Below are 18,005 nucleotides of genomic sequence, written 5' to 3'. Positions count from 1 at the left end.
GCTTCTAAATGGTTTGAAGCTTGGGGTTAGCAAATTTGTGTGAGCTGGGAGTGTTACTCTGTGCAGCAGCACTGCCTACTAAATGCATCTAGTATTCCACTTTCTGCTGCCATTACTTTTAATGTCATCACCACAGCTGCTTATTTTGGGGAGTACAAAGTTGGATTTAATTTCCCAAATGACTAGAAATCATCTGCACTTCTCTGAAATGGTTCAGTTTGCTAAATAACTAAGAGGCAGTTTCTTAGGAATAGCCACAATAGCAGCAACTTGCCTCAGTGCTGAACTTCCCCCCCCCCGCTTAATTCCATGTATCAGTTCACAACAGGCATTATGAAAGGTACTGTATTTGTACAGCTATTGGGAGTTTGTTGACCAAACAGGTGTAGGAAGCGTTTTGAGCCATGGTGTGAATTTAGGACTGGATGGATTAATTCCTTTGGAAGTTAATTTCTTTTCTCCCCTTTTTTCGTCCGCCAACACTGCTGCCCTGGCATATAAAAGTAGGTGCTCTCAAACTGTTTTTAAAAATACGGTGCTTTCAGAGGAACCTGCGCTCTTCTCACCTCACACGCCACCCCCGAGCTGGGTACCGTGACGGTAGCACGGCAGCAGCTTCGCTGGCCGCCGGGCAGCCCCGTACCTGCACCGGGGAAAGGCCTCGTCCCTTCGCCCCATCGGCCCCGTTTGCTCGCGCACCTTTACCACGGTCTATTCCTCCTCGAGTACGCCCTGCCCGCGTCTTCCCGCCCCTTCCCGGCCGCCTTCGGCCGTGTGGAAGCAGGACCCCGCCGGACCCGCGCCCTCGGCCGGGGAAGTGGGAACGGGCCGCACCGGCCTAAGTCCAACAGCTGGGCCGCGCGCCCCGCCCCGCGTCACGTGCGCGGCGTGACGTGCCGCGTGCAGATGGCTGCGGCGGCGCCGCCGCTCGCCGCTCGCCCGCGGCCCTGAGGGGGGAGCCGGTGCCCCCGGCCCGGCCCGCCATGGAGGTGTACATCCCCTCCTTCCGCTACGAGGAGAGCGAGCTGGAGCGGGGCTACACGGTGAGGGGCGGCGGGGCGGGAGACCGGAGACCCATGCGCCTCGGGGGGGCGATGTGGCGGCGGCGGTGGCGACCAGGGACCGCGCCGGGGGTCAGGCCGCCATGCAGGTGCCGGCCTGAGGGGCCCGCGGGGCGGGGCCGCCGTGCTCTGCCGTGCTCTGCCCTCCTCGACGTAGAAGGGGTGACTTTGGCCTGTCGGGCACCTCCTGCCCCAGGAGAGCTTCGTGCTGTGGAGCGAGCGGTAGCGATAGGGGCTAATGCGGCGTGGCCAGCGGGTGGGTAGAGGTGGAGCTTCCTTGCCCCTCGGCCCCGCTGAGAGGCGCACGTCTGGGCTCGGGGTCCAGGTCTGGGCTCCCCAGTGCAGAGGTGGGACCGAGTCCAGTGCAACGCTAAACATGAGGAAGGGGCTGGGGCATCTCTTGCGTGAGCAAAGGCAGAGAGAGATGAGACTGTTCAGCCTGGAGAAGAGAAGGCACAGGTGATCTCATCACTGTGTCCAGATAATCTGAAGAGAGGCAATGAGGAAGAGCGAGTCAAACTCTACTCGGTGGTGCCCGGTGACAAGTGGCAATGGGCACACGTCAAAATACAGAGAATACTATTTAAACATAAGACAAAACCTTTTTATTCCCGTAAGCGTGGTCAAGCATTGGTACAGGTTGCTGCGAAGTCTCCATCCTTTCTCAAAACTTGACTGAACATGGTCCTGGGCAGCCTGCTGTAGCTGACCTGCTTGAGCAGGGGAGTTAGTCTACATCATTTTAGAGGTCATTTTCAACCTCAGTTGTTTTCTCATCCCATGGAGCTTTTGGGCTGTAACACTTTTACTCATGTTGCTGGGTGAACACGGGATGCTCTGGACCAAAGCCCAAGGCATTTGACTGAAGGTGGATATTCAGAGCTAACATCTTTTATTAAATGTGTTCATTTGGTAGTTCTGAGCCGTTAAGAAATAGCGGGGGGGGGGGCGGGGGAAATCTAATCCTGTAGAATTGCCAGAAGATTGATCCATATAGGCACAGTTGCATGAAGCAAGTGCATTTTTCTCTTGTGTCTAGCTGATGCTGTATATTCTTTGGTCATCAGTACTGACAAATATTTACAAGCCTTGTAAACCACTTCAGATGACTTAATGTGGAAGTGTAACTGCATTAATATTTTTGCCTCTTAATTGAACTTAAATGGAAGTGGTCCCCTACAACATGTCCGCATGATTTTGGGGAATGCAACCAGCTTTAAAACATTCCGACTGTCATTACAGTAGCACAGACCAATCCATGTCCCAATTGGGCAGGTTAGTTGAAGTGACAGAGTGATTTCTAAGATGTGCATATCACACAAATAGGATTTCTCATACCAATATATATTTTTAGTATTTGGGTTTAGTGTGTTTTTTATTTCTTTAATAGTAATTCTGTCAGTGAATCCTGCTGTCTAGAGGATTTGTTTTTTAAATTTTATAAATGTTAAGCTGTGTAAGCTTCAAATAAATCAGAAATGAAACTATCTTTCTAGAATTCTTCAAGAAAATGATCTTGAAAGTGAAAATGTTTGATTATTGCAGAACTTTTGATTATTACAGGACTTTTCCTCTCAGGTCACTGGTGATGAGTCAAACTCATGCATCTGAAACCTGCTCAAGCTCAATAGAGTTTCATAGTTGTTCCTACCTGAATACTTTGCCTCTTCAATCAGATGAGGGGGATTCTATACCACATCCCATACAAAAATTGTCATGCTTTACACTATCAGATGCATCACTTCAGTGTTCTCCCTGGCCATGAAACTGTACTAGAAGTCACAGCTAAAGTGCCTCTGGGTCAGGCATGCTTGTGGGAGAGGATATGGAAGTTTGTTTGATAATAACATGGTGTATTTCCTTTATGTTCTAAAGAGCTCATGGACTATGCATGAGCAAAGTTTGTTTTCAGGTAATTGTCAATTTGTTACATAGCTAAATAATTTGCATAAGTATTGTTCCAAGCATAGATATTTATGGCTGTTGCAAATGAGTACACTATAAGCCCTCCCTGCAGCAAAACTGAGGTTAATCAGAGCTTACCTTTGCTCTGCACTAGGTAGGAGTCTCTGTGTAGGCAGAGATTCTTTACATAAGAAAAAAAACCAGTAACATAAAAATTATTTTGCATTGAGCAAAAAGGTGATTTCACTTGGATGATTGGAGCTTGTGAATGTCTCTGTGTCCAGACCACATCAGCTCTCATTGTTTTGGATCTCATTATGTGGGGGTTAACAGTCAGAAGCTGTGGGTTTGGTAGATACCACTATAAAATAAAAGGATTACAGGATGTTGAAGAATTTGTGATTAAGTAGATGTTTCACCAGTTCTGTGCTCCCTGAATCTGATGAATTAGAAAAGTTGAGATAAGCGGAGGAAGTGGCGCTATGAAGTATTGAATCTCTTTGAAATGTAACCTTCATATTAAAGGGTATGGGTGAAATCCTGGACTAGTGCAGTATAGCTGAGTGAAATACGGGGTTTTTCTATGAAATTAGTTCAACTGAAATTCAGTTATTTTGCATCATCAGGCTTATGCATAGTATTAACATTTAAAACAATATGATGATGAAGGTCAAAGAGAACGTACCTGTCCCAATGAACACAACTGGCCAGCTGGTAACAACAGATGAGGAAAAGGCTGAGGTACTCAACTTCTTTGCCTCGGTCTTCACTGGCAACCTCTCTTCCCACACCTGTTGAGTGGATGAACTGCAAGACAGGGACTGGGGGAGCAAAGTCCCTCCCACTGTAAGAGATCAGGTTTGTGACCACGTGAGGAACATGAGCATACATAAGTCTATGGGACCTGATGAGATGCATCCCAGAGTCCTGAGGGAATTGGCTGATGTATTTGCCAAGCCGCTCTCTATGATGTTTGAAAAGTCAGATGAAGTCCACAGTGACTGGAAAAAAGGGAAACATTGTACCCATTTCTAAAAAGGGTAAAAAGGAGAATTCTGGGAGCTACTGACCTGTAAGCCTCAACTCTGTGCCTGGGGAGATCACGGAACTGATCCTCCTAGAAGCTATGCTAAGGCACATAGAGGACAGGGAGGTGATTTGAGACAGCCAGTGTGGCTTCACCAAAGGCAAGCCTTGTGTGACCAACCTAGTGACCTTCTATGATGGAGTGACTAGATCAGTAAACAAGGGAAGAGCTACTGATCTCATCTATCTGGACTTCTGTAAGGCCTTTGACATGGTCCTCCACAACATCCTTCTCTCTAAATTGGAGAGACATGGATTTGATGGATGGACTGTTTGGTGGATGAGAAATTGATTGGATGGTGGCATCCAGAGAGTAGTGGTCAACTGTTCAATGTCCAGATGGAGATCAGTGACAAGTGGTGTCCCTCAGGGGTCTGTGCTGGGACCAGTACTGTTTAATATCTCCATGAGTGACATAGACAGTGGGATAGAGTGCACCCTCAGTAAGTTTGCAGACAGCACCAAGCTTAGTGGTGCAGTTGACACACCTGAGGGAAAGGATGCCATCCAGAGGGACCTTGACAGGCTGGAGAACTGGGCCCATGTGAATCTCATGATGTTCAACAAGACCAAGTTCAAGGTCCTGCACATGGGTCAGGGCAACCCCTGAACACTGAGGGATGAAGGGATTGAGAGCAGCCCTGAGGAGAAGGACTTGGAAGTACTGGTGGATGAAAAGCTGAACATGACCCAGCAGTGTGTGCTTGCAGCCCAGAAAGCCAACCATATCCTGGGCTGCATCAAAAGAGGTGTGACCAGCAGGTCAAGGGAGGTGATCCTGCCCCTCTACTCTGCTCGGGTGAGATCCCACCTGGAGTACTGCATCCAGTTCTGAGATGGACCAGTTGGAGCAGCTCCAGAGGAGCCCACAAAGATGATCAGAGGGCTGGAGCACCCCTCTTATGAAGAAAGGCTGAGAGAGTTGGGAGAAGAGAAGGCTGTGGGGAGACCTTATTGTGGCCTTTCAATACTTAAAGGGAGCTTATAAGGGAGGTGGGGACAGACTTTTTGGTAGGGCCTGTTGTGATAGGACAAGAGGTAATGGTAAAAGAGGGTAGATGCAGACTAGATATAAGGAAGAATTTTTTTTACAGTGAGGGTGGTGAAACACTGAAACAGGTTGCCCAGAGAAGTGGTAGATGCCCCATCCCTGGAAACATGCAAGGTCAGATTGGACGGTGCTCTGAGCAACCTGATCTAGTTGAAGATGTCTCTGCTCATTGTAGGGGTGTTGGACTAGATGACCTGTAAAGGTCCCTTCCCACTTAAACCATTCTGTGATTCTGTGATCACAGGAGTACTACTTTACACAGTTGATCTTTTACTGTTCTCTTTCCCACAAGTGCTAAGTTGCTCAGAATTAAGATGTTTTCTTGGAGTACCTGAAATAAGGAACTATCAGAGATGATGTGATTAATAGCAGGAAGGGATGATATAGCTTAGGGCAGATAGAAGATTGATTGGATGCTGGCTCCCCGCCAGCCCAGTAATGTGCCAGAGGGTTACAGAGGGTGTATTCAGCACTGTGACTGTTAGGGGCCATGACAGAGAAACAGGGCTGAAGAAGGGGGTTTTGAGAAGTGTGGTGGTGGTCATCCTAGTTTCTTTGCTAGGAACAGCGATCATGGTGACCTCCTGCATGAAATGAGAGACTGGAAGAAGACTCCTTCCTCTCTGCAGTGGCTGTGCACGGCTACCGAAACATGCTTTCCTGACATCTCTGAGTTTCTGGTTCCTTATCTTTAGCAGAACAGAATCCAGTTTCTCTTGGATCCAGCCTGCCACTGTGTATCCTCACTGCCTGGAAAGGAAAGACACAAAAAGGGTGTTTGTCCTTTTTTTTTTTTTTTTTTTTTTTTTAAGGAAGCTCATTACCAACATACTGGTTTGTTTTCAGCTTGCTTTTCCTGAAACTTGTTGTTTCAGATGATTTTCTTTTTCCCTTGGTATGGCTAGGCAGCACTGGGAAAGTGGAATGGGTGGAGGAGACCCATCAACCAGCAGCTAGCTGTATAAGCAGAAAACAGTTTTGGGGAGAGGGTGGAAGTGACTTGTCACAGAAACTGGAAATTTCTCCATAGCTTCAAAGGAAAAACTACAGAGAAATTAAGAAATAGAAAGGATGGGGTCTTGACCAGTGAAAGGTTGGTTTAGGGAAAGAAAAGAAAGAAAAATGTGGGGAAAATCTATAATGCAACACATGAAATGGGGCTCTGTCAACAAAGTAAATGGGATATTCACTCCTTTCAGTCCTTGTTTCAGGAGCTCAGCTTTACTAAAGCACTGTTGCTCTGATAAAACCTTGAAAGCTTTTTTTTCCACCCCCACCCCCCAAAAAAATAAAAATAGAATGAATTTGGACTTGTTCCAGTTCTGTTTGGGGTATACATAAAATGGTGAAACACAGAATAAGGAAAATGTCTGTTTTCCTTGTGGACAATTAGATTTCATTGTCAGTTTAAATTGATGACACTAGCTTCCAAACTATTGAGCCTGTGCTAATAAATGCAACAGTTGTTCATAATTTGGCAGTGAATGACCTTTAAATGTAGACGCTTACTAAGGATGTCCCTAGGGAACAATTCAACTTCAAAATGACACCCATGTTTTCTTGTTATCATTTAAATATGCTCCCTTTGTCAATAACAGAATAATAAATACTAGTTAGATTTCTAAAGTTGATTCAGATGGTAGGAAACTTACTGAATTAATTAGTGTACATTTGATTTATATTGACCAAAAAAATTTTACAGTGGTATATTGCAGGTCAAGGTGACATACATTTAAATGTGTTGTAGACCAGAGGGCATACTTGACTGACACATGTGCATACTACATTTTTAATTAACACTTCCAGTACTACTCCCAAAATTGCTCCCGGAGTTGCAAATGTTGTCGAAGTAAGATATGACAGGTAAGATCCTAAAGTACTGTGGATTTTTTGAAAGTTCATAGGCTTTATGTCCATAGAAGAAGTGGTTGAATTACTAGGCTATACTCTTGTTTATAGAAGTATAAAACTACAAGGACTTAAAGTTTGGTACAGCTTATGTATTTCAGTATTCTTTACTGTTAATGTAATTGCACATAGAGTCAAAAGAGAAAGTTGTGAGATGTTCTTCAATATGAAGCCTAAGAGTAAGCCACAATAGCAAGTGATAAATGTGAAAGGTAAAGGGGGAATAGTTATCAGTATTGTAGTTATAAAGCATGGAGGGAGTAATTATGTGAATGACTTTATATAAAACCCATTCAAAGTATTACTATTCCAACCCTTTCACTGAGTCTCTGGACTGTGTGAACTTGGTAGTTTTAGAAAATCTGAATAGACTCTGTGCCTTGGGTATGAAATTTGCAGCATGACTTGCTTACCAGTATGGCATGTACAAGCTTACCAAGTGTTACCTTGTATCACAAGTCCTATTGAAATCAGTGATAGACCAGTTACTACAAGTTCAAGGAAGTTAAACAGAAATATTAGATCTGTTAGATCAATTAGATTTTTTTATTGTCTTAGTGTCTTCACAGAGAATTTTTAGGTGTCCGTGTATCTCCACAAGGGAGTCAAGAGTAGGTCTGTACAGATACTTGTCTCTTACATGGGAAGATGAAGAGGATAAAGATAATTTAACAGATGCCAATGATTCTGTGATGTCAGAAAAATGCTATATAAGACCATTGGGTTTTTTCAGTTCCAATGAAGCAGAATGTATTAGTGGAAGAAATAGACCTGATAATTTAGGCCAAAGATTGCTGGTTTTGAAAATACTTTTTTGTTGTTGTTATTAACTTGTGCATTTGTGAGCAGTGATGATTAAATTTTTTTCATCCAGTCAGTTTTCCTGTTGACAGACTTTAAGTCAGTGATATGAAACTGACCACTCAATATGCAATGGGAGCTTTAAGAGTATGAAGTAATACAGGGAATTTTGCAGTGCACATGAAGGCTGCTAAGGCAGAAACTGGAAAAAGGTAAAACCAAAGTGAAAAACTGGCTGAATGTACATGTAACAATCTTTTAAAGCTGTTTCCTTTTTTGTGTGTTTACTCTGCTTTGGGGTATAGACAGATTAGACAGAGACATATAGCTCCAGTGATCTCTAATTGTTGTGCAATTGCACAACCCTCCCCTGATTCACAGTGAGGAAATCCTAGTGGAAAGAGCCATGTGAGATTTCTCTGAGCAAGAAATCACTTCTGATTTATTCCTCTGGGGGTGGGGGGTGTCAGCATTAGGATAAAGAAGCAGCAACATGATTACCTATATCAATTTACCATCTGAAAGACCAAACTTTGACACACTCTGTCAGTGACCCATGACAGCAAAACATCCCTTACCCAATTCTCTCCCAGGATCTACTGATTGCAATTTTGATGAGGAAGTTACGTTTGCAGAAAGATAGAGGGTAGCAGAGCATTCAAACATGCATCACAATAAAGATTTATTTGAATTCCATTGAATCTTTGAGAGGTAGTAGTGCCAAAACTTTGTTAATAATATAATGATTTCAAGGCAATTATTTAATCAGAGGGATTCATACTTAACTGCTCCTGCTGGTGTTTTCTGTCTGAGCAGCACCAAGTCATGATACTTGTAAAATCTTGTCGACAAAGACAGTATTAAGCATATGTATGTTCTTTACTACCCAGGAGCGGGAACACACCCAGCTTTAAAACGCAACAAGAAGGAAGATGTAATAGATATCCCAGGTTTTTGTTATTGTAATGCACGTTTTAATTGGTCTTTGAACTTTTTAATGCCTGATGTAATTAATTCCAGGTTTAATTGATAATTAGACATCATTGTCATGGTATTTATGAAGTTATCTTGGAATTTCAGAAGATGATACCATTTTTATGTTAGGTGACTGGTGAGTCTTGAAGAAGCTGAAAGTATGTTTTTCATCTGCAGCAGTGATTAGGTTATTAATTTAATAAAGTTAGTATTACAGGAGCAGTTTTAGAAAGCTGTCTTTTTAATAATAGGTATTTATTTTTGGAATAACTGGAAACTTTAAATGACAGTTCTTCAAACCATTACAATTCAAAATTGTCTGTTGGAAAATACCATTGGATATGCACCCACTTACAGATTTTAATTTTCGCAGTCTTTGTGAAAATGTTGTCTGTGCTGCTAATTTACATGAATGCATTCTTCTTGGTTTTAGCTGCCTCTCTTTTTAAGTTCCTTCCTGAAATTTTATGTGGAGGAGTTTAAAGGAAAGCTTGTTAGTAGGCTGAATATATGTAAATCTTAGTGGTTCTTGTAATTATTATCTTTGAATTCACAAAAAATAGGAAAGAAATCGATGGGACTTTATACTGCAGCTTAGTGACCTAATTGTGTTGCTTACTCAATAGGCCATGAGGACAAAGTTTAGTCAGTCTCAACCCAGCTCTGCCGAGGTGGAGAAAGGTCTTCCTGGTGTCATGGCAGTGAGAAGAATGTAGAGAAGACAGGCTTGCGTGGCAGAGCGTTTGGTGGTAGAATTTCAGGGCTATATTTGAGTACAGTGGAAGTACTCACATTAGGTATGCACCATGGAAGTATGCTAATGGAGGCTTTCCCACTACTGCATTTTGAATACTCTTATTGTAAGCAACTGTTATTTCTCCTGTTTACAAGAATTACATGAGGAACTTGTATCAACTTTTTATTTTCCGCTTTCTCTAAGTCTGAACATTCTGTGGCTTGGGGAAGGCTAAAATAGATTTTGTTGAGCATTTTGGAAGGGGATTTTGATGACAAAGCAAAAGTGTCATCATTCCCTTTGAAAGTGGCATTGTATTTGTAATGGGAAACAAAAGGAGTATGTATGTAGTCTATTAACAAACTATTTATTCTTAGATGTTCTGGTGATAAAGATCTTGTAGCTAGAACATGGATGCTCTTTTTCTGGGAACAGTCTGGGGTTTTTTTGTTATTTCAACCTATATATCATGTTATAAGCCTTTCACATTTCATAAACCAGTAAACATTGTGTGGTTGTTGGGGGTTTTTAACTAAAATATTTGGAGCACAACAGTAATGCTTGGATATTTTTAGGCACTGAAATAAGGTGGGGCAGAAAGAGCATACCATGAGAAAGAAGCACCATCTCCATTCCAGGTTCTAAACAGTTTCCTCTCATTCCTCCTGTGCTAGTGCAGTGAGAGCTCCACCTCCTGTTCAAAACAACCTTCAGCTCTAAAAATGTGTAAATAGGAAATCTGAGAAGATGATTTTGGATGTTGAAACTGCCACCAGTGTAGCTAGAGTAAGTAATTTATAAGAAATGACAGCAAAACCTCCACTGCATCTTCCATTTAATGTATTATTTATTTATATGTCATGGTGTTTATGGGTCCCAGTGAAGCCCAGGGCCTCTGGGTGACAGTTTTTGAATTGTGTACATGTACGAGTTTCAAAAATCACTCTTGAAAGGAGTTACCTGCACTTGGTAATAGTCGTTTGCCTGATGACATGCTGTGAAAAGTAATGTCTGTCCAAAACAGTATTATTATTGTTTGACTACTTAATTCTTTAATATAGTAAAAATGGTATAAAACTGTGAAAGTCTTCTATCCCACTAGTCTGCCTTGAAAACTGTGAGATAAGAATTACCAATCTTCATTATTTTAATTTTTATATTTCTTGTCTCCTCCTGTAATTGATTCACTTTTTAAAAATGGATTCCCCTTTTGTACCAAGGCAGAAGTATTCATGTGCTGCAGTATCTCCAAATTGGAAAATAATGAAATCTAAAGCTTTCCTATCATCTTTTACATAAGGACAAACAAAGAATCTTGATTATGTGGTGAAACAATCAATTGTTCAGCAGCAAGTTTGTATTGATTACAGTGAACTGCTGTTATGAAAAGTGACCGTATGTACTTCAGCTAACTGCCTTTACTTCTGATCTTGCACAGGGTTCTGTTTCTTTGCATATAGATTCCCTTCCATACTCTTTACTTTTACTTTTACTAATCAAGCTCTTTCCAGGAACAGGACTCCCTGGTCATGCGTCTGCCTTGCAGTCAAGCTGTGATGGTAACTACAATCTAATTTGCTCTTTCTTTTGAGATGTGGAAACATAGGGAATGTGTCTTCCATAAATTGATGGACTAATAGATTTATAGTAATCTCAGGGAATGTTATAAAAATATTTACTTTGCTTGAAAGATGTGAAGAAACAGATATTCAGGGAAAAAAATGGAAAACTAATTTGGAGTTGAATGGTATGCCATTATAGAACCAGAAAATATATTAGCCTATTACTTTTCCGATTTCTTGCAAATTGTAAGAAAAATTATGTCCCATGATGACATACATTATATGAAACTCCAAACCACTCCATTCTTAAAGCAAGTTAGAGAACATTTAAATGCTAGGTTTTAATTAAAGATTCATTCTCCATCTAAAAGCCGAAGACCTAGCTTCTATTTTTATGTTGTAGTGAGGGAGCCTAAAAGTCAGTAATTACTGAAAATATCTATTTTTGGTATTGAATAGAAAATGTCAGGGGCCTTTCCTTTTGCTGAGCACTCAGAATGTGGATGTGGATGTGTGATTAGTAGGAGTACAATCTTTGCACTATTTCCTCTGCATGTTTTAAAAATTCGTGTTTGACACAGAGATTACAAAGCTCAAGTAGATTCTGAGGTATAGCTGAGTATGCTTTTTTAAAATTTCCTTTCCATATTTCTCCTCTATATCAAAATGTCTTCCTTTGGTAGTTTTGGTTTTACCTTCCCTCACAGAGGTATTACAATGTCAGACTTCCAGGTTTTACCATAAATTCTTAGTCCCAGCTGGGAAGAGGGAAAGAATATTTTTAGATGTGTTGTTTTAAAACAACTTGGTAAGAACTTGTTAGGAGTGTAATTGAGAATAATAATAGTGCTACTTGCTACTATATGTTTTTCTGAAGAATAAACATGAGGAGAATGCATTAATGGGAATCACAAACAGTTTTAAGGTACTTGGTAGAATAATTTTTTCTCTACATGCATTTAGTCTTCATATTTGAGTTTTTCCTTTACTGCTACGTGCTTTGTATCTAATCGCAGTTTCAGAAAACCTCTAAACATAGTTTCAAGGCTGAAAAAACCTGCTACCATCTAGTTTGTAATACAGAACTCTAAATTAAAAGCCTGATTTTTGCCTAGACCATGGGAGAATGGAGGAAATTCCTTCTGAAAGGCGAATGTTCTGTAAACTAAGAAAAGATGACTAGAAGTTAGTTCCTTAAACTATGAAAGCCACTGCTTTTTCTTTTGCCTTTTTTTTTAAAAAAAAGTCTGAATGTTATGAATGTCATTACTCTTTTTAAATTCAGTGGCCAGGATAATACCACTACCACGAAATGTTCCTAACTGCCTAGGTGTTTAAATAGTACATTTTGTGAACTGATACAGAAATGCAGTTACTTTAGTTTTGAACTGTATTTGTTGTCTGGGAAAGAACTGGCAGCATGCTGCACATTCAAAACTATTTTTGCTACTCACCAACTAAATTGTCAAAAATTGCTGATTTGAAAGGGGGTAAAAACCTGCTTAAAGTAATCACAGATATAACTGTTATCTGTTAAGGGCTAAGAACTTAATGCCCCATTTCTCAAATGAGTTTTTACAATAACGAGCGAGATAGCTGTATCACACTCCTAAGTGAAAAGCTCATGAACTTGCCTGCATGGTTATTTCCAACCTCTACTCTTTTAACAAGCTCCCAAAGTTGTTGTTGCTTATAAAAGTGGAAAATGGACCTGATAAAAATGTTTAGTCTGCAGGGCTGTGTTTTATTTATCATATCACAAAAGAACAATGTTTTGTTGCATCATGGTCAAAATAGAAGCGACCTTGCTTGTTCATGAGTGCTCAAAGCCTAGAGATAAGAGGCAAAATAATAGAGTACAATAGAAAGAGTGTAGTGTAATTATTTGTGGCTTGTCAAGTGAAGCCCTCTCAGGCCCCAAGTGATTCAAATCTGGGAACTCTGCACAATTCTGTACGCTAACCATAGCTAGCATCAGAGAAATCTCACCCAGCTTCTCCGACAGTACTGAAATTGCATCAGTTTGTCATGCACTGAGCATGCCAGCTTCACACAATATCATTTGCTTGCAAATGGGCCTGGCCCCAACGCCCTGAGACACATTCTTTGGTATCTGACTCTTGGCCTGTGATTTGTCATGTCTCTAGTGCTATCAGCGTAAAGTAATTTTAATAGATTCTGATGGTTTGCTTGTGGAAGGTAAAGAATGCACTACAGATTGTGTCAGGTAGCTTTCTATGGCATGTAGCATGGTAGAGGCTCTCATGATGGTGATAGCCAAACAAAGAGTATGGAGAAATGAGAAGCCTATTTTGAGTGGTATTTAACGCTCCCCTTCTCAACACCCTGCTGTGGACATCCTTGCTAACTCAGCAGGTTCAAGAACTTAGTAGCTCAACAAAGCAGTGTTATTTGTGCTTAAGAGTTGTTTAGAGATGGAACATATAGCCAAAAATCTGTGGCTTTGTTTCTCCCTAGTGAAAATTAAAAGTGCATAAGACATGTGAAAATGTTAATTAATTTGCAGGGACTAAAGTGTAAGTATTTTTTTCTTGGTGTTTAGCTCTATATTAATTGTTTGGAGTATTAGTACTCTCTAAATAAAATCACTGGATATTTTTTAGCAACTATATTCTTTAATACTGTAAAAAAAAAAAAGCTTGTACAATTTATTCAGAAATGTGTCTTGTATAAAATTACATAAATATGATCTAGAGTATAGATTCCTGAAGAATTTCCTCATAGATTTCGATTGCAATACTTATTTGACAATTATTGGGTTAGTAAATCTTTGTTTGGCGTAGTTTTCTTGCAATATGAAGTAAGTATGTGGCATTTTTTTACTCTTCCTTTGACACCACTGAGATGAGATTATTTTGCCATTGACAACTCTGATCTTTGCATCATTTTTTTTTTTTTCAGCTGACTTCCTTAATTGATTACTACTTTGGTGTTGGAGCCTGCAGCATAGCTCTCCAGAATTCTGCTGACATCAATCGATTAATGTGAAGGTGTTAATGTTAGTCATTTCATCTAAGAAACATTCAAAGCCATGTCAGTAATCTATTCTTAAAAACTGCCAGATCATTGAATGTTGTTGTTTTGAACATGTTAGTTTGGCTTAACAAGGATTTCTCTGGAGAGCCAAAAAAAAATTATAAAAATTTAGTGAATCCTATGGGAAAAGTAGATTGTTCTTCAATTGTTGTACATTAGTGTAGCATACATGCACATGCCTTAATATTTAACAGACTGTTTTAAAATATATTCTTATTAATATTTATGGTATCTCTGAGGAATTTATAAAAATGCTTGAGCACAAGCTATTTCTTTTTAGTTTTACCTAGGGAATTTCTGACAGCAGTGTAACTCTGAGCACCCCGCTAGCAAGTCTGTGCAAGTCTGCCACGTTCTTTCCCACTGTAGCATCCACATTTGCCTAGCAATTTTGCATAGCTAAGCAAAAAATTAAAATGAGCCTGCATTTTTTCCTTTTCTGTTCTAAATATATTTGAAAAGTACTGTTGTGTTACACAGTTCCTCAGAGAAATTCTGGGTTAGGGTCAGAACTCACTGTTCAATATTGCACATAAAAAGATGGAAAGTTTCTTTTTAAGCTTGATGTAGACCAACTTTTGAAAGTATGTTTTGCTTTTATTTCTTGGTGGAGTTTTTGGTAGGATCACTTCTTAAAATAATGTAGATTTTTGTGATGTGCTATCTTATGTGTATGTTATTTGTGCATCAGTAGAACAGCTCTGCCTTATTTCCTAGTTAAAAATTGTGGTTGATTGTGGAAAGTACAAGTTAGTTGAATCCAGTGACGGTGCTGTTAACACAAGTTTTGTTTGTACTGAAGGCAGTCTGTATCAGTTGCCACTAAGCAAACATCAAAAACAGCAAAGTACTGTGATCAGTGTAATCTCCTTATATTCAGATAGGGACAGAACATAGACGTGCATGCACACACACGTTTGTGCATATGTGGGCGTGGGTGCACAGAAGCACACGCATATGTCGACAATGGAAGGATTTATTGGGTTGTATTGCAGAGGGGTCTGTTTGAGGAGATGACCTGGATGATAGAATAAGAGTGCCCTTATTTACATTTGCCATCAACACTGAGGTGGAAGTGACTGTGAATGTGCTGCACAGCAAGAGTAGAATTAAAAATAATTTTGGTGAATTGGAGAGATTATTTAAGAAAGGAAAAAGGGGTGCTAATTCAATAGGAACTGGTGCCAAGTGCTGTATTTATAAAAAATAACCAGTAGCACAGAGTAAGATAGAACAGATTATGTAACAGATATTCCTGAAAGCATCTGGGGCTTATTATGCATCACAAGATGGGCATGTCACTGATTTCATGCTGTTGCAGAAAAGGCAAATGCATGTTTGGATTTCAAAAGATGAATGTAAAAAAGAGGTCAGTGATGAGTGTATACTAAGCATGCAGTACCATGTTCAATTTTAGGTACTGCATTCTAAGAAATATTTGAGTGTATGGGAAAGTATGTCCACAGGAGAAGGCAGTGTACGAGGAAATAGGACGTGTTACACTGCTTTATGGATCTTTCATCAATGTGAAGAATGAAATACACTAGGGGCTGTTTAGATCGAAAAGAAAACACTGAGCAGGAACTTCATAATAATCCTCAGTAACATAAAAAGAAAAAAGAAAGGAGGCTATCAGTCTGTGGATTGGAGATGCTGTGGTCCTATGCTGTGTGATTTCCTGTCCGAACCACCAGAAGTAGGAAAGACTAATTACAAAATGTGCTAAATAATAAAGATACTGCTACACCAGAACATCCTGCAGGAGTACAGTAACTGCATCTGTACGAGGCTTAGATGTTTCTGTGAAGAGTAAGAAGCATAATTGGTCCTTCCTGGAGGCAGCAGGGTGAGCCAGATAATTCCCAGAAATACAGAGCCAGAATAGACCTAAGGTCTTTCAGTGCTGGGAGATAATATGCAGAAATCCCATGTAAGCAAATTGCGTGAGCGTTCTGAAGCCCAGCTGGCCATCTCCCAGCAAAGTCTTCCTCAAGCTTCTTTTCATGAGCCTCTCTTGACACTCAGCAATTGTTCTTTGCGTTATTTCAAAAATTTTACCTATATCCGTCCCCTAACCTCTTATCACTTATAAATTCTGTGGCTTTCTAGAACTCTGGAGAGTTCATCCGAAGTAGCCCTGTTCTCTTCTCCTGGGAACTGTTGGAGAATTTCATAGTGGAACAGTTGATGAAACAACCATGAGCTTCTCCATCTCTGTCTCTGCATACAGGAGAAGAAACATAATTTGTTAGTTTGCTCAAGAGGGCCTTTTGCAAGGTCTTCCTGGGAGGTAACCATTCTTTTCTGCTCCTAGCTTCAATATTTGAGGTAACAGCAGTACTTGGAGCGGACTTGTCACAGATTTTTTTTTCCTGTTTTTTGAACACTGTTAATATTATTCAGTAAAGCATTTGTGTTCAGTATGTATCGTGTTTAGTACTTCAGAATTGTTTCCATAAGTGTAAATGTGCATAGCAGTGAAGGGAGGTGCAGAACATTAGGGACGACATCTCCCTCTATAAGCTAGTCAAGAAACTGCAAAAATTCAGTGCCACTCTTACCTCAGTACACCTCTTCTATGTATAATATCTGCCATAAAATGAAAGCATTCTAAATGTTTAAATTGCTAGATGGGTAGCTTATTAAGAGGTGGCTAGATTGGTGGCTTAGCTGTGAAGTAGAAAGCAGCACAGGGACAGGAGTGACAGGAGTCCTGATCAGAGCTCTGGGTCTCCAACCGCAGTCTAGCCCTTTTGTCCTCATCTGTCTGTTAAAAAAGGAGCCAGGCATATTTTTATAGGAGAGGAAGGCCATGCAGGAGCCATTCCCAAAGTTAACACCTGAAGAGCACAGATATGTTCCACCTCAATCTTGTCTCATCTGAAGAGGCATGAAGTTAGACTGTATGAGTTTGGAAAGTTAGAAGGGTCTTCAGGTTTACTAATGACAGAAATAACAGAAAAGGACCAAGCAGTTCATGCCATTTATTCCCAAATATTTCCAGGAGCTGATCAAAGAATTATATTTTTTAAAAGAGTATTTCAGGAAGGATTGCTGTCAAATTATGTACCTTTGTCTGCAGAACTTACTGTACATATCACCTAATCTTGCATTTGGTTAATGAATTAGTCAAGTATGTATTTTTAATTTTGTGACATGAGCTGCTGCTTGTCAGTGTGTGCTTTGGTGCTCAAAGATCAGTGTCATCTCCTTTTCCTGAGGCTTCTTGCATGTTCACTGGTAATGCAGACCTTGTCTCTGCCGTGATGCAGGAAGTGTTATGTGATGACTCAGTAAAGTTCTTGTGTGCTTGTTCCCATGTGCTTTCTGTTGGGCACTGACGTGCTCCATTGCATCACAGACTGTACTTTGCCAGAAGTCGCAGACAGAGCAAGGCAATACAATAGTGCTCTGCCACCTGCCACTCTAGTCCTCTCTTGCTCCATTTAGCCAGAGACATCCACATATAGTTTAGCTTCACTTAATTCTTCATGTATGTAATTCATTTATTGCTCATGTTTAGATGTAGCTTTTTGCCCTTAAAACAAGGAAACGATCAAAGAATTTTCTGCAGCTCCTGCAAGAGTAATACCTTAAAACGGAAGGCTTGGTGCAAAATACTGAGTGTACAGCAGGATGGTGATGTACCTCTGTCCTGAACACTAAATATAAACCCTTGTATTTCACTGCTGTCCTTGGTGTTAGCAGGATGTTTGATGCTAACTGATTTAAAAATCCCTAGTAGCAAGAATTGTGGTCCCTAACAAAGAATATGATTACAGTGAAAAGTTTTTATTCCTTGTGGCTCAGGCAGACAATTTCTGTATTTCTTAAGGTAGCAGCATGAGATTATGATGGGCAGT

General features: G+C 40.5%; 1 protein-coding gene across 2 annotated transcripts in view; it reads left to right on the top strand.

Annotated features, from left to right (window-relative positions):
• The first annotated feature begins 894 nt into the window (after positions 1-894).
• The window catches only part of SNX24 (sorting nexin 24), a 90,017-nt gene continuing 72,906 nt past the window's right edge, over positions 895-18,005 (top strand). The window contains exon 1 of one of the 2 annotated variants that reach the window (XM_054809585.1): positions 895-1,043. In XM_054809585.1, coding sequence (XP_054665560.1) covers positions 984-1,043 — 60 coding nt within the window. In that variant the 5' untranslated portion in view covers positions 895-983. The remainder of the gene's footprint in view (positions 1,044-18,005) is intronic. The other variant, XM_054809586.1, reaches the window with a different exon arrangement.

Source organism: Grus americana, chromosome Z (assembly GCF_028858705.1).
Source record: "Grus americana isolate bGruAme1 chromosome Z, bGruAme1.mat, whole genome shotgun sequence".
Taxonomy (NCBI): domain Eukaryota; kingdom Metazoa; phylum Chordata; class Aves; order Gruiformes; family Gruidae; genus Grus; species Grus americana.
This window is presented reverse-complemented; position numbering and strand designations above follow the sequence as displayed.